Raw genomic sequence first — 21,911 nt, forward strand, 5'->3', positions numbered from 1 at the left:
GTGTAAGTTGCTCGAAAGTTGCTGCCCATTCGCGCATGGTGACAGAGATAACCGATAACCACGACTGTCACAACTTTCTTTATTGGTAATTTTGAATTTCGGCCCATATAAGTAAAAAATATTTTAGCCACACGTTTATTGATTGAAAATTATTGATTATGCAATATAATTAGTATTGTCGACTTGTATCTGTATACGGAGAAGGTAATAAGAACTGTAAGTGTATTGTTGCTATTATACCATTGCCGTATTAATATTATTATTATTATATGTATTGTAGTTTTATGAGTATTGGACCTACATTAAATTCTATATTAAGAGTGTTAAATAAACATTTTATTAGAAAATAATACAATAATTACTTTAGTAAATGGAATGAAATTGTAAAAAAAAACCAAATGTTCGTTCTATGAATACGCATTATCTACTTACATTACTTAAATTTTTATCATTTTATTACTACTGACTATTAGGCTTATATATTTTTATTTTTGTAACTGTGGTTTCACCGTTTAATAACGGCAATGTAATTATTTCATACTTAAATGATAATAGTTGCACAACAGTATATATAATACAATGATCTAATGTGTTGACAATAGTATCTTGTTACAAGTACTGAACTAAACAACTATGCAACTTGTTCATATTTGTACAGTTTTAGTTGGCTTAAGTTCAGCAGTGGCTGTGACAGGTTAGTAGTACGATCTAGCTTCAAGTTATTTATTGAAGAAACTTGCTTTGGCGTCAGAATGCCTTTTAGTAAATTCATTCGTTCACTTAAGGTGTTCGATAGAATTGTTCTAGTTCAGACTTAAGTTTATTATACATTAGCCTTCTCTGTTACAAATTGATAGTATTACATTACAGTTTTGGTTATTATAGCTCAAAAAGTAAAGTGTAGTAGGCCTAAGTTCGCCTTTCTTGATCTACCTGCTTTTTTCCACTAAGGTATAACGCCAGGTTTGAAATCAAAGATATTTACTCTAGTTAGCCGAAGTAATGATCTGGTGACAAACGTTACTGCTATTCGGTGCGCCCAACACTGTCTACGACTTGGAGATTACACATGTTCATATATAACAGTTAATGCGAAAAATAGAAGATGTGAATTCAAGAAAGAAAAAAATGAGTCTAGAACTGGAGTGAATTTGGAATATAAAGTCACTGTAAGTATTACTACGTTAACAAATCTATGTTAATCTCTCGATAAATATCAAGTATACAAACTATATGCTATTATTTCATAATATATTTTTATTATGTGTTTTGTCTCTATATAGGTATGGGACGGAATTGTTGTTAAAATATCACGTGATGTAAATTATGACGAAGCGTCTACTGAATGTCGTCGTTTGAAAGGATTTCTTGCTCCTTACGAAATACTGATATCTGCCATCAAGTATGGAATGAATTTGACGTGTGATATCTGTTGGCTGATTAGTGGCGAGGTTACGTTCAGTAACGACCAGACAATGTGTGAACTCGTTAATCCAGATCTGCGTTGTAATCTTTATCCGGATCGTACATCATTATATTCCTGTTTCTATTGTTACATAAACCCTATCATCATGCCTTTTGGAATAGACTACCATTCTGACTGCAGAATACTGCATATTAGCTATGATAGCACACAGGGATATCACTACGCTGATGCAGAAACACGCTGTAGAGATGAGTTTAACGGACACCTTGCGTTACCAATGGAGCTGTATAACGTTAGCGTAAATGGTGTTAAGTCGTGCGAGATAGCTTGGTTTTCAAATAACCTAATATCGAGGCCTGAAAACGCAGAAATATGTTGGGAAAACGCAATAACGGGAAATAAATTTAGAATTGTCGACCCCACCATTTATTACAAGCCAGCATACTGTTCATTGTTAAATGTAGAACCGGGTGCTTACCCATATCCAGATCATGGTGTAATATTTGTAACGCCGAAAGATTCGTTTAGGAATGTCTTGAATTACACGCAGGCTATGGAAAGGTGTACAGAAATCGGTGGTTCTCTTGCCTCTGAAAACCAGATGAGAGCAGCTAACCAAGCTGGCTATCAACAACTTAGAAGAGGATGGATCAATGACAAATACGTTGCGTACTCTTGTGTACATGGTTGTAGTCCACTTGGAGTTACTGTTAGTAAGGGACAAAAATTGGAATCAAACCAAAATGATGCCTTTTGTCACATTCCAAAAACCTGAATTAACACATTTTTAGGCCTTTTTATTTTCTTGCGTTATACAATTATCAATGTATTATGATATTAATATCAATTAAAGTTAATTTAGTTGTTATCATTGATAATTATCAATGATGACCAACAATCTTGATTTGTGAAATCTTTTATAGGGTCTAATTAAGTCGTTGTTTATACAAATTAAATAATTGTGCGTTAAATTCATGTTCTTGTCGTGGCCAGGAAATATTTTTGGATAGTCATAGTCTAGCTCTATATTTATCTTTTTGATTTACTTTATATCCATTTTAATATTTAAGCAAATGTATAATCAGTGTTCAATCAATAATCAAAGTGTAAGGCTTAATTGAATTTATGGTATTTTATAGTAAATTGAATAAAATCCCCTTTAACGTGGCAGCGATAAATAGATAAACATGTATCTTGCATAAAACAAACGAAATTAGAAAAGTTTTCATTCTAAAACAATACGATAACCATTTATGCTGTCTTGTATAAAAATCATATTAAATACAATTTTTTTAAAGGTTAGACAGATATGTCTATGGTTACCTTTCTCATGTTTGTTGTGACTAGGCCTATAAGAAAACGGTTCAAATGCATTAACAATAAATCAATTTTAGGTGATTTTTTTTTGCTTAGGCCTAAAAGTATTAATTTCAAAAAAAGCCGCGGAGAAGTGCGCTTGGCGCAATGTCATAGACGATGGTGGATTAATATAATAATCATTTGTGAGTTTGAATCCAACGTTTGTCGCATCGCTTGTATCATCCTCCAAGACTCTTCCAAGACACGTTGGTTTGCCTCTCTCCACCCAGGTGCACAAGTGGGTACATGGTAAAGTTAAAACACAATTGCGCTGATTTCACTAGCTGCATTTATTATGGTAGTAAGTTTCCGGCATGTTTGATCCAAAAAATGACCAGGGTAATAATGTGAAGCGCTTAGAACCTTTGTGCAAAGCTCTATATAAAATGAGTATTATCATTTTTTATTTATTGTTGTTTTGTGATAAAAAAATATAGATAAAGTAGGCCTACTTTAGATCGAATTTTATCAGAATACTTAATACGTCACATATGAGCATGCGCAAACAACCATGGTTACATCCTCTATGTTTTACGCATGTGCAAAAGATGCTATCACATTGATGTGCGTGTGGTTACCATAACTACACGTATACATACTTGTCCATTCATCGCATACTCGAAAAAACTAAAATAAAAATGCCTTCTTTACTTTGCTGTTGCGGAAACAATAGTTCTACAGTCCAGGTAAAGTTTAAAAACTATAAAATTGTTTGTATGGGGTTTAGACAATTTGAAAAAATCAAGAAAAAACTTGGAAAACTTAACATTTTTCTAGGGCTTCTAGCCTAGGCCGCGCCGCCGCCTTCCGAATCGAGCGTTAGGAGGTGCGTGTGAGAATTAAAGAAACATGGACGTGCTTTCCAATTCTAAGCTACACACCATCATGATTCGTTTGTGCGCATGTGCAAATAGGCTCACAATAATGTGCGCATTGTTAAGTTACCATAAACTACGTACGCGTACATGGCCTATGAAGCAAAGTTTACTACATACTCGTTTAGAAAACCTAAAATAAATGTTATCTTTTCTATGCTGTTGTAAGAACAATACCTCAAGAATCCAGGTAAAGTTTTATAACTATACAAATTGGGAAGTATAATTTTAAATAAACAATGAAGAAGAATGTAAAAATTTGACATTTTGCTTTGCCTCTCCTCCTCCTCCTCCTCCCTCCTCCTCGCTACTAGCTAAGCGCGCCTGCTGAATTGAGCCTTACTGCTGGTGCGCGCGCAAGGATGAAAGAAACACAAGGTCAGCAGCATCGGAGAGGAGAGAGCCTGTTTTTAGTGTGTATAATAATAATATATGAGGCCGGCTGGCTCTCCTACACACTCTATCTTGATTTGGTGGTATGTGCGCATGTGCAAATAGTCTCACAATTATTGTGCGCATGGCAACCATTAACTACGTACGCGTATTATAAAAATAAAATACAAAAAGTTACATACATTTCTTTCACATAAATCCGTACTGTACTCGAAGAAACCTAAAATAAAAATGTTATCTACTCTATGCTGTTGCAAAACCAATTCCTCAAGAGTCCAGGTAAAGTTTGATAACTTATTCTTTTTTTGTTTGTAATAATACATACATTTGAGCTAGGAGCCTAAGTAGGCCTAGGCCTAGCCTAGGCCTAGTACACAACACAGTAGCCTACTAGGGCTAGAGCCTAGGTAGTAGGCTAGTAGTAGGCCTTAGGGCCTAGCTAGTAGGCCTAGTAGGCCTAGGCCTAGTACAGTAGCAGAAAGCTAGGGCCGCCTGCGCTGCTGAAAAAACGAGCGTTTGTACGTCGTTGGTGTTTGGTGCGCGCACGCACGTCTCGTGAGGATTGATTGAAACAAGGTGTCAGGGAGAGCTAGTAGGCTAGCTAGTCTAGGCCTAGTAGGCTATTCTATATATACCCTAACTAGCTAGGCCTAGGCCCCTAGTAGGCCTAAAGGTAGGGCCTAGGCTAGGCCTCTTAGGGCTACTAGGAGGCCCCTAGGCCTAGCCTCCTTTTTGATCCTCTCTCTCTCTCTCTCTCTGTGAATAGAGACAAATTTCCATCCAATTATGTATTGTGGTCGTAATTTAACGAAATAATTTAAAGTATAGGCCTAGGCTTAGGCTAGGCCTAGCCTTAGCCTAGGCCTAGGCCCTAGGCCTAGCTGGGCATTTATTAGAGAAAAAGAAATTTTAATTAGGCCCTATATAGGCCTCAAGCTAGCTAGGCCCCCAGGCCTTCTATGCCTAATAAGTAATAGGCTAGGCCTAGAGGCCTAACTATCTAGGTTAGCCTAGGCCTATGCTAGTAATAATGTATAGGCCTAGATTGTTTTATTTCTTTTATCAAATACAAAATAAAAAAAAAATTAAAATTGCTGTGTGTTCTCTAAAAATTAACAATCCAATCAAACAACAGTGCGCGAGGCCTATAGTATTAGTTTTAGGTATCTAAGAAAAGCTTTTTTTTTTAGATATAAAAATTATTATATCCAAATATTATTAGTTTTGAAATGATATTTTATTTTTATCTGTCTGTTTAATATAATTTTATTCTTTGTCTATATACTTCTTATTTTCCACAAGCATTCTGCTTTTTCTTTATCATACCTTCTTCAACTGTTATCGGTTTTTTTTTCCCTAATGTAGTGTATATTCTTGTTTTTAAAAATCAGCCTTTCTTTAGATGCCTATTATTTATCCAAGGGATATGCAGAACTATTGGTAAATAAAATATGTGTCTAATTTTATGTCACTGTGTGTTTATTTGTTTGTATCCTCATTTAATATATGTGTATTTCTGTATTTTCCCTTTTTATAAAACTTTGTAACATTTAAATGATTTTATTAATACACTGATTTAATTTAATATTTTAAAATTTAATTTTCTAATTAATGTTATTAGATATTATTATTATTTCAATTATGAATATTTTGTATTCTATTAATTAAATATGAACTTGAACTTTAAAAATAATTAGGCCTACTTAATCTAAAATAAATTTATAGCTCATATTCATAATTAAAAATGTTAATAGGTATATACCTATATTGATTAATCTAAAATTATAATAATTATTTTTTTTTTATTTAACTTTCCTCAAGAAATGGAAATTAAAATGTTACTATATAAATCCTTGTTATTTTATACCATATCATAATGCATTGATTACATTTTCCAATCATGGGTTTTTTAATATTAATTAAACCAATAACTGAAAAATATAATAATTACATTTAATTTTAATCAATTTTTTTTTACATTTATTTTTTAAACAATTCAAATAAAGATAATAAATTTCTTTTTATTTAAAATGTGTTAATGTTATTAAATTATTTTTGTTATTGTTATTAACCTTAAATATTAAATAATATAAAAATATTATCACAATATTATATATTTATTGTTATTAAAGTTTTCAACTGTTGATTGATTTGTTTAATTGATTTGTTAATGTTACTAATAATACTAACAATACAATTTGAAATACTTCATGTTGAATTTTTTTTTTATTAATTTGTGATTCATCAAAGTTGTTCATAGTTTGTTTTGTGGTTTGTGTTATTATTTCTTTGAAAAAGTTACTATCAATTAAAACAATAAAATAATAAACCTCCAGAATAATGACCAGAATTATGTGGTTTTACAAAAAGTCCCAAAACTTATTAAAATTAGTGAAAAGTAAATAACCATTATATGACAAAAAATTGTATAAAAACGAATTTTTTCAGGGGACAATCTTTCAATTTAGTATTATTTGAGGGGTTTCAACTTGCATGGAAATATTTGTTTTTGATAAAAATATAACTTTGCACTGACTAAAATTATTGATAAAATGTCAATGATCGTAATTTGATTTTTCTGTCTATCGAAAGACCTGTTTACATGATATATAAAGATAAATTATAAGTTTATTCAAACAACAAAATGTTATGTTAAGTAATGATTGCAATACTAATAGTTTTTATTGGTGTTTAGGTATTAGATACCATTGGACCAGCTGCCGCAGCTAATGCTGCCGCAGCTGAGGCTGCTGCTGCTGCTGCTACGCCAGCAGTGATCGCTGATGACCCCATATTATCAGAAAACCAGCATGTATTCCTTTCGTGGATAAGGAGGAGGCGGAGGAGAAGAAGAGAGAGTAGTAGTCGGCAGAGAGAGGAAAGTGATAGACAGGCTCAGTGGAGGAGCTATTACATGGGTGTGGGACCGAAAGTAGGCATAAATTGTTTTAACTATAATAACTGATCATTCAATTGAACTTCCATTGATAGATTGAGTATTTTTTTGTTATTAATTAAACAAATACAGTGGCAGATCTAGGATTTTGAATTAAAGCAGGTTTGATTTTTTTTTTTTTTTGGGAAGGAAAAATGGGGTTGGGTGAGAGATGGTCTTGCAAGGCTTAATAAATGAAGTGAAGAACTTAACCTACTGTACATATGTGCCATTACCCTAGTATTGATGACATATTCAAATAATAAAAAAAAGGATTTTTTGGTGAAATAGAAGGGCACTCCGAAAATGCTTCGCCTACTGTAAAATTCCCCCTACATAAAATATCACCAGAAAATTAATATTTAAAAAATGTTTAGTGTTAGTGTTGCATGTTAGACTAATTGCACTACACAACCTTGTGAGTTTCTTGTGGTTATATATCTAGCCTCTCACAGTTGAGATCTATGGTTCAATTGCTGCTGTGGACCTTTTTTTTATTACTATTTTTTTATTATTATTAATTATTATTTATTCATTACCACATATCTGTGGTTTCAATTTGGTAAAGGTCTGGCAATAACTTGTTAAGTAATCCTACTAACTAACAAAAAATATAGAAACACACGCAATCGACTACATAACCTCTCGCCATTCTGGCGGAGGTAATTACAGACAGATAATAAAAAGAGTTAGTAGTAATAAAGAAGTAGAATAGTAATTTTGTATTATGATATTGTAACAATTGACTGATCGATTTATTTATAGCCTATTGATGACATCGAAGATGTACCTACCATCAAACCAACGTTTAACACTCCGACAGTGGAACCAAGTGGGTGCCTATCGCCCACTTTCTCAACCACAACATACATTGTATCCTCTGTTGGAAGTGTTGAGAATGTGCAAGTTGAGGAGAGAGGTATAATGCAAAAAAGCTAACTCAACAATGATCTACCCATTATAGTATGATAAACAAAATATTCAAGTAAAAAGTATTCTGTATTATAACACAATTACTAAGCTAACATTAGTGAATAATAAGTTGGAAAAATAACATGTTGTGTGTAATACACATAATGGAATACACAAATTAAATTAATTTCTTTAAAAATAAAAAAAAATAAATTAAAAATATTCAAATGTATAGACAACATACAAAATAAAAAAATTAAACAAAGGATACTTGAAAAAACAATCTAAAATTAAACAAAGGATACTTGAAAAAACAATCCAAAATTAAACAAACAGAGATCAAACAATTTAAAATGCAACAGCATTGACCTAATTTAAAAGAGCATACTGGGCAAGTATTAAATCAAAAATAATTTTCCAAAAATAGTACAGTAGTTATAATTAGAAATTAATAATATTATTTCATCATTAATTTTTAGATAGAACATCTTCAGCACAACCCACCACACCCCAACCTCCTACCAGTGAAGTTGATCCAAGTGCATCCCCAGTGATGGATAGAGATTCCCCGAGTGGTTCGATCGAACCAGATCCACTGGAAATGGCACGGAACATCTTAAATTCTGGAAAATGTGAATTTCCACCAGAGATTAAGGTTGCTTTTCCCCAAGCGCCCACTGAGAAAAGCTGGATCGACGTCCTTAAAGAACGTTTTAACTTAAGAAAGATGATTCTCAGACTAAGGCGACGATCCGGAAGGTCATCCGGTAGGTCATCTGTAAGTATCATGCCTTTGGTGGTGTTTGTTTGTGGTGGATTTGGTTGAATGTAAAAGAAAAAAAGTACAATATGGACAAAGCACTAACTTTGGTTGTAATTCTAAATACATATATTATATTACATATAGGATGGTTGGTTTGGGTGAAATTGGTTTTTTTTCCTGTAGTAGATTTTAACATTCATTTTATTATAATTTTTATTTAAAAAAAATTAAAAGTTGTTTTATATAGTAAAAAACAAATGAATACACCAGAGTACTTTATATCAAAAGTACTTAGAAAATGAATAGATAATTTTTAATTTGTTTTACAGCCCTCCTTCGAAGATGAGCCCAAAGAACCGGATGACTTGCCTGGCGATTTTGAACGTGATTACAACTCCAACTTAAACGTAATCCATATTTCGTCGGGCATCATTCCAGACGAGGATGTAATCCTCCCTGGAATGGTCATGCCATACTAAGTGTAAGGTAAGCAGTCGTTTAAACCACATCCTACATTGTTCTAACTAGCATCAGTTTATTTTTTATGGCAAAGCACTAAATTGTCAAAATTAGCAAATCATACTTTAGGGGGGATGCGCGTCCCTTCCTGGATACGCCACCGTTGCTTAATAGTTATGATTAAGTATAAAATTATAATTAGTTTAGTTTTTGTTTCCAAGCTGTTGTGAAGATAATACAGTGTGGTTCTTTTTAAAATTATTTGCCATGGGTTTTTTCCCCACTACTATCTTCAAGATATAATTGATTCGAAAAAAATCCATTTAAACAATATGATTGTAATACAAGATGTACTATCAACCAAAAATCAAATTAAAAATATTAATTAAGCTATTATGATGATTGTATCTTTTAAAATTATTTGCCATTGGTTTTCTCCCCACCACTATTTTAAAGATATATTTGATTAAATAAAAACCATTTAAATAATATGATTGCAATACGAGATGTACTATCAACCGAAAATCAATTATAAAAATTTTAATAAAGCTATAGAAAAAAAAAATAGTTTACAGCCTATATTTACTGTGTTTCTATTCTTTTTTTTCAGGAATTGTTTTTGTGTAGCTCAATGGCGGTAAGTTTGTAGGGGAGAGAGAGGAGTGTGTTTTTCTTATGGTAGGTGGATGGCGAAACCTGTATATGACTCTTTCTTTCAAATCTCTTTACATATCTCTTGATTTGATGTGAAGTTATGAGCATGGGTTGTGTTATTTGTTTTGTGGTATGACTGATCGGTTATTTTGGTTATTTTTTTTTTACAGTAAGGTTGTGGGGAGTTTTAATTGGTTGCATTAATTAATCCTGATGCTTGAACGTGTTTTTGCCAAACATACAGGTTTATTATCATTGTTGTAACATTGGCTAAATTACATCTTTTATAATTTTAATGAATATAGAAGTACTGCAAAAACACAAAACAGTATTTTAATGGTTACTAGTATAAGTCAGTGCATTTTTGTAACTAAATTGATGTTTGACAACATACGTTTTGGCAACGATAAACCTATAAAACAACTTCTCTGTTAATTGAATGTACAGGCGCTATTTGTTACAGGTAAAGAATAACACACTGTTATTTGTAATTGTCTACAATGGACAATTTGCAAACTATTGTTTTCTATAGGATGTATTTTTCCACAAATTACTGACTATAGTTCAAAGGTCAATAGGGTTATCAATGTGCATGCCTATATTTATCCGAGTGGCGCATAATGCGATTGCGTTCCGAGTGAGTATGTCTTTGCTTATCAATGTTCAAATGAGCTCGTTTGCTGTGTTGTGGTCGGTTAGAGGAGTCTTCGTTTTGAATCTCATGGATTTGTTCGGCTCGTGAGATGCATTCGTAAAGCCTACAAGTGTTGCCTATGTTATGTAAGTAGCATTTGTCGGTAAAAAAATGCTGCAACTCGTGCCCGGTATTGATTTATTTTGTCTTTGACTTGCGCTTACTCCTGCATGGAAATTTCACCTTACGCGTTCTCTGATTGGTTAAATATTTTGAACAATTATCAATTGTGATGTAATCTCACTATTCTCTCATTGATGTATGAGTAAAAGGTACAACAGGTAAACAAATACTAAGAAAAAGTGAATGATATTTAACCAAAAAAAGTAGAAAGTTTATTAGGACATACAATACTGTACACGCTATAAAATAACCTACCTATAGTAAAATTTCCACTTTATAATAATGGCCCAATTAAATCTTGTCTTGTCCCATTATTAGATGACGCGTTTTATGTTCGCACAATGGTCTGTATTTGAGAGAGTGCACTTGCCCTTATATGTCAAAAAACTAGGTTCACTAATACTGTAAAAAAATAATAAAAGACATAATTTTATTCCATAAAAAATTTGATTGGTTTGTTTACATTATGCTTACACACTAAAATATGAAATTAAAATAAACTCTTACAAAATAAATTCAAATTAAACTGATGATGTTGAATATTGTATCTAGATATAATATTACATATCTCATAATTATCTCCATAAAAAAAGTCTGAGAAACCTCTTTCTTAGGTTGAACCGTTCTTTCAGAACGTCGATCCAGCTTTTCTCGGTGGGCACATCGAGAAAAGCAAACTGGTGGAAATTCACACTTTCCAGAATTTAGGATGTTCATTGCTATTTCCATTGGATCTGGTTTGATTCAACCACTCGGGGAATCCCTATCTACCACTGGGGAATCCCTATCTACCACTGGGGAATCCCTAACTACAACTGGGGAATCCCTATCTACCACTGGGGAAGCACTTGGTTCAACATATTCAGTTATTGTTTTTAGCTTCTCTCACTTCTATAGCTAGTTTCCATTCACCATTGTACATGAGAAACAATGCTCTCTTAATACTGTAGCTATTTCCAATCCCTGCCACTGTGAACTTTGCTATTGTTTTAGCTTTCACACCAGTCCCAGCCATGCAATTGTGTTATAATATACAGGATACTTTTTACTTGAATATTTTGTTTATCATACTATAATGGGTAGATCATTGTTGAGTTAGCTTTTTTGCATTATACCTTTCTCCTCAACTTGTAAATTCTCAACACTTCCAACTGGCGATACAACAGATGTTGTAGTTGAAAAAGTGGGCGATGGGCACCCACTTGGTTCCACTGTCGGAGTGTTAAAAGTAGGTTTGATGGTAGGTACCTCTTTGATGTCATCAATAGGCTATAAATCAATCAGTCAATTGTTACAATATTAGTTTCTAGACTTTCTAGTTTCAATCCCTGCCACTGTGAACTTTGCTATTGTTTTAGCTTTCACACCAGTCCCAGCCATGTAATTGTGTTATAATAATTATACAGAATACTTTTTACTTGAATATTTTGTTTATCATACTATAATGGGGAGATCATTGTTGAGTTAGCTTTTTTGCATTATACCTTTCTCCTCAACTTGTAAATTCTCAACACTTCCAACTGGCGATACAACAGATGTTGTGGTTGAAAAAGTGGGCGATGGGCACCCACTTGGTTCCACTGTCGGAGTGTTAAAAGTAGGTTTGATGGTAGGTACCTCTTTGATGTCATCAATAGGCTATAAATCAATCAGTCAATTGTTACAATATTAGTTTCTAGACTTTCTAGTTTCAATCCCTGCCACTGTGAACTTTGCTATTGTTTTAGCTTTCACACCAGTCCCACCCATGTAATTGTGTTATAATAATACAGAATACTTTTTACTTGAATATTTTGTTTATCATACTATAATGGGTAGATCATTGTTGAGTTAGCTTTTTTGCATTATACCTCTCTCCTCAACTTGCACATTCTCAACACTTCCAACAGAGGATACAATGTATGTTGTGGTTGAGAAAGTGGGCGATAGGCACCCACTTGGTTCCACTGTCGGAGTGTTAAACGTTGGTTTGATGGTAGGTACCTCTTTGATGTCATCAATAGGCTATAAATCAATCAGTCAATTGTTACAATATTAGTTTCTGGACTTTCTAGTTTCAATCCCTGCCACTGTGAACTTTGCTATTGTTTTAGCTTTCACACCAGTCCCACCCATGTAATTGTGTTATAATATACAGGATACTTTTTACTTGAATATTTTGTTTATCATACTATAATGGGTAGATCATTGTTGAGTTAGCTTTTTTGCATTATACCTATCTCCTCAACTTGCACATTCTCAACACTTCCAACAGAGGATACAACGTATGTTGTGGTTGAGAAAGTGGGCGATGGGCACCCACTTGGTTCCACTGTCGGAGTGTTAAAAGTAGGTTTGATTGTAGGTTTCTCTTTGATGTCATCAATAGGCTATATATAAATCAATCAGTCATTGTCACAATATAAGTTTCCTGGACTTTCTGCATTCTCACTCCTGACACACTGTACTATGTACATATTTTTTTCTGCGGCCACAGATAAACCCTTTGATCTCAGGAGCGCAGCGTCCTGTTTGCCTTTGTTAAACACAGCATGTTGTTTAGCTTGACAAACTTTCTACCCACTGGCGGTTAATAATCATAAACATTTTCAAATGGTTTGTTCACTTGTCACTTCCCATTCAAGCTCTTCTCTAACATCAATGCGAGATAAGCGAGTTCATTGGTTAATAGTTCAAATATTAGACCAATCGGATTGCAAATAGGGTGTTACTGCACTGCACTGTAGGTAAAAGTTGATGGTTAAATATTTCAAAATCGGGCTTTAGTTGTGGTGTTTTTTTCGATGCATCTTGGGGTCGGATGAATTCCAAAATGAGGTTTGAAGCGGAGGAGTCTCTGGCTGCCCATGGCATGGCAAATACAGACTCATTGGGCATTGAATAGCGATTGATGTGCGCATTCGGAATGCAGTCGGATCATGGGTTACTCGGTTTTTTGTGGGCATGCACATTGAGAACTCTATTGACAATATTGATACAGTGTGTATACATGGTCCTTTTTAGAAGGCCAACTAGGTATGCTTCGTGGTGGCACACATCTACAATTTTGTGTTGCCAATAAGAAACTAGTTATATATTTCTGTACCAAAATAAAGCATCTGAAAAGGTAAAAAAGAACGAGGAGTTTAATTTACCAAAAAGAAACACCTTGATTGCAATAAACATCTTGCATTTAATGTAATTGGTTGCCATTTTGGTTTTAAAATGTTGCCGTTAAATGACATCATTCAGGAAATAAAATGCACCATGATAACAATACATAAAGACCATTATTAACATCTGACAATGGTTTAGCAACTGTTAAAACACTGTTGCAAAAACATCAGCAAAAAAAAAACAGTGCTCTATTAGTAGTCTGTTACAGAATTGCTTTGCTTACAAATACCAAAGCATTTAGCAAAATAATGAACCTACCTCTATTATGGCTTTATCGAGAGTATTGGGTGATTTTGTTGCCATCGATTTTAACTTTTTACAACCTGAATTAAGTAAATAACATCAAAGATTGTCATTAAGCCGACCCGCCTGCTGCATTCATTTACTGTGATTTTATGCAAATTTCTGACCAACTTCGTCTTGAGTTTGAACGGGGTGCGTTTGATTGAGAAGTTGTCAGGCTAGACTGAAGCCTGCCAAAGATTACATAACGAGTCAAACCTACTGCTTGCCGCCACGAGCATACTATTTTAGCTACACCGCCGAACATTGAATAAACTTTGATATACAGTACATATATATGATATATTTTTAGTGTTTTATTTGTTTCGAGTTTTTGAAACATGTTTGCCAGGTCTTTAGATATTGTCCTGCTAATTTTAAACAATATTCTAATGTCACCAAAAATTCGATAATAATAATTGAAACAAAAAATCGGAAACCAATTGTCTGGAAGGCAACAGTTTTCCGGTTAAGTTTATTTTGTCTTTTTAAAGCAAAATCGTTATTTTGGTTTTTATTCCCAACGAAAATGAATAACTTGTTTAAAAGGGTTTGATATTATCCATCTTTATTTTACCTTAACACGTTCTAAAATGATAAATGATGTTTTCAAACCTTTTAACCTTATATAACCTTACATAATGTATTTAATAATATTATTAAGATCAAATATGGATTTATTGACTTTCAATACTACCTATTGTATTGTATAGACTATCATACTATGATACTTTAAATTACTTTTTTTTTGCAATAATTTGTTTAACCTTCAGAACGTTATGTTTATATGAAAATATGTATTTTCAGATATAATATTATTATTTCTATTGCCTTGATATAATTGGCTTATTTTCAATACCTTTATACTTTGTAAATATGTAATAACAAACTAGCTTCTATTTTAATTGGAAACAAACTAATTAGTTGTTCACTGTACAGTCAAATGTAGCTCAAACATAGAGATAGTATAGTATCCGAGTATGTATCCGATTTTAATAAGGTCTGTTAAAACGGGTTTTGACATTCTGAAATAAAAATGGTTTTAGTTTAAAAATATACTGCCCTCTGTCGGCGGAATAAAGTTTGTTTCTTCAGGGATTAGCGAGATCGCGATTTCAACTCCTAGAAATAAAAAATCCTTGATTGACGCCCTATGCTATGATTTAATGCAAATTAATGGTGTACATTTATCGGCGTGGTAATTGTATAAAGTTTCTTTATCCTATGACTAGAATTAATATGATGAAAGTTTAAGCTAAAAATCGTGCTTTTTAACCTTTTGTCACCTGATAAGAAGTTCTGATTCAAACAAGGCCAAATAACACCGAAAACAACACGTTTTTTTATTGACAATATAATACCGGTAATAGCCAGAGTTGTGTATTTCAATGCATCTCAATTGAGGTGTGAAATTATACGATTTAAATGTCTTAGTGAATAAGCCAAAGATTAGGCCTACGATATATTGGAGGTTGAAGTAGTAATTATTTGAGTACCGTATAAATACGGCAACACCTTTAAGTCGATTGCTTGAGAGTAATTCAGTTCGAATGATTTCAAATCACCAAAGGAATTTAACAGAGAGTTGTTGTGAACAACTCTCTGAATAGCTTTCGTTTTTAAGCTACAACTGCCGCTTCCTCCGTCCCCTCCCTCTTCATAACAATTAGGCCTAGTAAATACGATTAGTCACCCGAAACTCGTTTATCTTTCCGGTAAAACGCGACATTTCAATAATCCACATGTTGCATAATACCTTGTGTAAATTACAAAATATGTTCCCACTTCGCTTGCATGCCGTGGGTGTTTAATCATTAAGAGGGCGTCGTTATTATCTGAAACTCTAAAAAATGAAGACGGAGCGTGCTCGAGAGTTAGGACGGGCGGTTGAGCGAAAGCCCGCGCGCCACAGGATAGATACAGAGATATTTACGCCGGACAAGCTACGCGATTTTCCGCTTACCGTTAACGATCGTCTGTGTAAATTAGTCTTAGTATTTCTATGAGAATGCTTCATTTATACTTTCATTACCTATACTGTAAATCCACATTTGGCTTTTGTCAGATCATAGGCAGATTCTATGATAGGCCCTACAGTATTCTGTATAATGCTTAGACTATGGAGTAGGATACTGCAGTACTGACGCGTGTCGTAATATTTTGTGTTTGTTTCTGTTCATCATTTATTAATTCGGAATGTGAGACAGTATGGATCCATGAATCCGTATGAATTACTGGCCCTCCAGTTAACCCCTTTTTATTTTGAAGGAAATTCTCGTGCATGCTTTTAACGATTAAAATATAAGAATTATTGGCACTATTTTTTCAGAAGCACTGTCACCCAAACGTTGTTCACGCGGTTGAGTCATTCAACTTCGTGCTGCTGTCTATAAGACATTTAAGGCCCTGGGAAAAGAGGCATGTTAGCTGCAGAATTGTGCGTGAGCACATGTCAGATTATGGATTATGTTGACATCCTAAGCTCAGGAGTAAAAAAAAACCTTGCATACTGATTCGAAATGTGATAATTAAATGGTTACCAGAGACCATGAGACATTTTGTTATATTAAATAATTATAGCACTTCCTGTTTGATTATTCATATTTTATTGTGTTGCTAGGGTTATAAATAATTAAATTACAAGTTTATCATAAAAGCCTAATTTGAAAAACATATTTGATACAATGATGTCATTTATGTTAACTAAATTATTTACATATTTCTCGTTAGGCACTATTCTTTTTAAAAATACAGAATGAGATACAACAATAACAGTAAGGTATAACGAGGCGCAATAGCACATTACTGTCTTAAGCCTGGTTCGAACTATGACGAACTCAACGAAATAAGTACATTGGTCAATTAAAGTGAGTTGACCATCACAAGCGACTTTGGATGATCGATTCCGTCGTGATTGGTCAAATTACTTGCGGCGTACTCACTCGTCCGTGTGTTGCGTGGGAACTAATTAAGCTTGAGTAGTAACTTGGTTCCCACTAGAACGCAACGCAAGGACGTAAACGCAACGTAAGTGAGTTGATCAATCACAAGCGATGGATTATTCAAACTGTCGTTTGTCATTGGTCAACACGCTCTTCGTTGCGTTTACATACGTTCCAAGTTAAGCTTAAGTAACTGAACTTTTGTTTTGATTTTTCGCGGAAGTCAGCACTTGATTCTCCCTCCTTCTTCTTAAATGTTAGCTGCAGTTGTTGAAAATAGGGTACAGTAGTTGTTCCTTTTTGTAGCCCAAACATTAGCGATTTAAAGCTTGGCGCCAAAACTAGTTAGTTCTTCGCTCTCCGAGAAAATGAAATTTGTAGGCACAACCGTTACAACCTCTTCCTAAACGTAAATGAAATTACCGGGCTTCCTTCGTATTAAGTACGCAGACAACGTTATTAAGTTTTCTGTATGCCAAATACACATTGAAACTCAGACAGAGTTTCAAGAGTATGCGTATTAACTGACATTTATTGCTCGTTTCTTAGTTTTACTTTCACAACCAAGTCTATAAAAAGGGGATTATAAATGTGCGCGTTAATTAACTCTGCGTTGTTCGTACGCTTAGAGATAAATTAAATTAGGCAATCTATAAGTGCAACGTCCTTATTCCATAACAACATAATGCTTTACAAAAAACAGGTCTACTACTGTTTATGAAAATAGAGACCTACTTCGAATGTGAAAGTTGTCCCTTTATAATCCATTTATAATACACGCCCTCTATAGTTTTAAAGTTGTAAACTTTTTTTATACTTTTGAAAGAAAATTTCGTATGCATGGTGCTCAATTGTTTATTTTTTTTATTCAATATCTAAAAATATATTTCGTAAAATGTTCGAATATATGATCAATATATTTGAAAATAACATAAATTTGAAATCTTCGTTAATTTTCTAATACGGTAATAATTATATACAATTATATAAATAATGCACAATGAAACGTATTTAACACACAGTCATGATATATAAAATACTATATAATATTTACAAATATATGAAAATACTTATGCTAATTATTATAGAATACCAAATTCAGATTTTTTTTAAAATATGGTACGAAGTGCGGTTGTTGCGTTTGATATGTATACAGTATAGGTTAAAAATAATTATAGAGATAACCCATTTTAAATCGGTTCTAATACCAGTGCAAGAAGTACAAATCAGCAATTTGCAGCCAGTTGCTGAAAATTCAGTACATAAGAATAAATTAAATTGAACAGATCACTTTAAAGATAATTTAATTTATTTTAAATCTTCACGTGACAATGTTTACCATTAGTCAATGGACTTACTCATCTTTTTGGTAATTGGCTGAATTGGTTGAATCAACATTTTAACCGGTGTCTTATTAAGTAAATCGAACGAAGCCGGTGCTAACAACTATTACAATCTATCGGTCCATTTGACATTCAACCAACACGTCAATCAATCAATCACAAAGGCATTAATTTGTTAACGAGTATACTTTTGATCGACGAGTTCATGAACTCGCATCTATTTGTTGACCGATATTTGACCTATTTGGTCACAATTACAAGCAGTTACGAAACGGCATAACACGATTGGCAACATTCATTATACCAGCATTACGTAACAACTAATTACATTTGATAAATTAAACCAATTATGAGTACAATGGAAAGAGGCTGCCTTTAAAGAGAATAAATCTAAGCCTAAATTGAATGCTTAAGTTATCTTCTCGGATAAAGACTATAAACCAGTGTACACAAAATGCACATGTGCACTTTATTAAAGAACCTAGTACATCTTCCGAGGCGAGTAGGGATGTTACCCCGGTGTACTAGCTCACACAGTCACTGTCACACACAGCCATTACTTAAAAGTAGGCCTTCTGTAGGCCTCCTAGTTCCGTAATAACCAATGTGTTAATTGTGAAACTTACGACGATGAAGAAATTAATTTAACATTCAACCTTGACAGGCGCCATATGTGATATGATACTGAATTACAGAATGTTTCTATGATACATTTGGACTATGTGGAAATACTGTTCAGAGAGAATCTATACATTTAAACACAGACTGTAAATAGAAATGTAATCAACCATGTATTGCATGTTCTCCAGATAAGAAATCAACGCCATTTTGCAAAGGTGAAATACGTCTGAACCCGGTTTAATTATTACGGATGTTTAAACATCAGGTGAAAAACACATATGCACCCGACGACTGACCTTGCGATTATTGCGAGAAATACTTTCAACATGACATCCATCATACAACAGAATTGATATATATTTGTTAGTACTTCCAAATTTGAAAGATACTCGATGGAAATTGATGAAGAGGAACTTGGTGCCCTCTGCTGCACTGATCCACATATGCACGTTTCTACAATAGTTTGAGACTTTTCTTTTACCTTAAGTTTGGCATTCACCTCAGATGAAACTTCCGGTCTGCAATTTACTACCTCTTCCGTGTTTCTTTCTTCCAATTTCGACGTATCAATCCTCTCTTTCCTTCTTCTCCTTCTCTTCCGAGAGTCAATATTCAAAACATCCCCGTTCAGTTCAATCAACCCTTTGCCTTTACGAGTTTTGACTAAATCCTTAAGTTTTAATAACTCGCAATTAACGAATTTCATTTTTTCTGACATTTTGTTTACTTCGTCTTCCAACTGTTTTTTCTCGTATTCAGTTTCTTCAAGCTTGCTTTTAATTTGTTTTAATTCCAAAATATTCCAGCAAAGATGGTTATTTTCGTCTTCAAGTTTTCGCGTATATTGTTGCTCCTCGGACATTGCTCTTTGAAATGTGTCAGTAACCTGTGACATGATAGTATCCAAAGTGAGCTGTTCACCTGAGTTGTTGGTTTGTTCCCCCATTTTACTGCTGCAGACGATGGATCTATCGCTAAATTCAACATCGGCACTATCGCAGCTAGATCTGCTGCCGTTATCATTACCATGTGTGCGTTCATCAAAAGGGTACACTTGTTTCCCGTTTGCAAAAACCTTTTCACCGCAGTCTAACAAAACAACAGTTTTCTTTTTTACCTCCTGGTAGTAAATCTTAAAACTGCAACCTTTAAATTTCTCGTTATAAATTAGTTTCGAACTTCCGCCGCCAAAACTGTTTCCAAACGATTGTGGTCTGGACGCGTGCTGGTGTCGTCTGCCTCTTGATAGTTTGTCTCGTTTGTGTACGCTGTACATCCTCATCGGGGCATCTTGTTCGATACCACTTTCAACCTCACTCATTTTGCTACCTCTGACTAGAGAATGTTGTGAGCCCATCTTGTATCCAGCAACGTGTACAAAAGAAAGTACCGTATCACAGTACACAGCAAAACAAGTTTGCAACCGATCGCTTGAGAGCAAATGTCTGAGTTCCGATTCACATCCGTGCAATATATACCTTGTTAAATGTCAACAACACTGCTTAGATATCCAAAGACTTATACAATTATCAACCGATTGCAGTCGATCAGCCCTGGCTTTTTATCTACCTTCTAATCCAAATCATTCAGTTGGCTGGTCGCCATCATTTTGTTTTTTGCTAGGTCCCATTTGGCGGACGTGACGCGCTTCCTAACCCGTGTTTTGAGTATAAGAGAGAAAAAAATCATCTGTTTTGTCAAATAAAACCTTATGACTTTGATATTAAGAATTTTTTAATGAAAATTTCAAAGTCACGTGATTTAATAATATTCTGAACGGTACCGGGCAGTTCCGTATACGGGTTTATTTGTCAATAGTTACTAATTATAGCAATCAGAGACAGCGAATCTGTTATTTAACCATACGTCTAGAACAATGATTGTAAAACCTTCAAACAAATATTGCATATGTGCATGGTTTTATTCAAATATGCCAGTTTCAGTAACATTAAAACTAGGATTAACGCTGGAAGTTTACTACTGAGCTGGTATTAAAACCGGGACAGAAATTATATTTGACAAAGCACCATATACAAAATAACAATAGCAACAAATAAATGCAAATTTGAAGCATGGTAATGAGGTAAACATGATAAAATAAGAGATTGTTATTGAATGAATGCCATTTCGATATCTTAAGCTGGTTCGCACTGTACTTGGACCAGAGAGATGTAATAAGCTTTCGGCTATATAATATCATTGACTTGGACGCAACTACTCAATGACAAGGGCGCAACTCAAATGAGGTGACCAACTACAAGCCACAATCCACGGATGGTGCATCGCGTCATCGTCAATCATTGGGGTCAAATTACTTGCGTTGCGTCCTAATGGAAACCTACAAGCGTTATCTGCTACATTTCACATACAAATAACTAACCTTGATGTTCTGCGACAGTTGTTAATGCAGGTAAATTAGGCATACGTATGTATCATTACAAGATCATTTTCCCTGCTACAAGTTGCAATTGAAGAATTTTCATCACATAAAAACGAAATATAAATTAGACCTAATCTGAAATCTGATTTTTGTTCTCAGATTTAAATAAATTAAACAAGATCATCATCATCATCTGAGTTATATTAATGAACTCATCAACGTTATCTTGTCATGTTTGACACGATATCATATCCGAGTTAATTTTTCCAACATTTTAAAGAAGATGATAAATTACAGTACCTAATTCAAACTTTCAATTTAAGTTGCTTTAAAAGCCATTAAGTGAAAAGGCACACAGTTGAACCATGGTGTGTGTGATCATCAAATCTGCTAAGCCCTTCAGTTGAAGGGAAAAAACACTTCACATACGTATGGTACAACTTAGAAATACATAATTAATATAATAAAGTAGGCCTACGAATGTGTCTGAAAGTCTTTTGGCCGTGGACAGATGAATTCTTAATCGAGTAATTAAACTATAATGTATTTAGCCTAACGTATTTGCTTTCATTTTCACTCTTAATAACATAATAA

At 33.8% G+C, this 21,911-nt stretch overlaps 2 protein-coding genes across 2 annotated transcripts; both read left to right on the forward strand.

The window, feature by feature from the left end:
* Positions 1-1,104: 1,104 nt before the first annotated feature.
* On the forward strand, positions 1,105-2,632 carry LOC140046078 (versican core protein-like). The gene is made up of 2 exons (XM_072090587.1): positions 1,105-1,169; positions 1,284-2,632. Exon 2 carries the CDS (start codon positions 1,410-1,412, stop codon positions 2,199-2,201), a length of 792 nt encoding a protein of 263 aa, XP_071946688.1. The 5' UTR covers positions 1,105-1,169; positions 1,284-1,409; the 3' UTR covers positions 2,202-2,632.
* A 3,973-nt stretch (positions 2,633-6,605) lies between these two features.
* LOC140047716 (uncharacterized) lies at positions 6,606-9,237 on the forward strand. The gene is made up of 5 exons (XM_072092752.1): positions 6,606-6,617; positions 6,749-6,985; positions 7,754-7,907; positions 8,380-8,678; positions 8,993-9,237. Exons 1-5 carry the CDS (start codon positions 6,606-6,608, stop codon positions 9,140-9,142), a joined length of 852 nt encoding a protein of 283 aa, XP_071948853.1. The 3' UTR covers positions 9,143-9,237.
* Positions 9,238-21,911: the final 12,674 nt, after the last annotated feature.

This window comes from Antedon mediterranea, chromosome 4, assembly GCF_964355755.1.
Source record: "Antedon mediterranea chromosome 4, ecAntMedi1.1, whole genome shotgun sequence".
NCBI lineage: Eukaryota > Metazoa > Echinodermata > Crinoidea > Comatulida > Antedonidae > Antedon > Antedon mediterranea.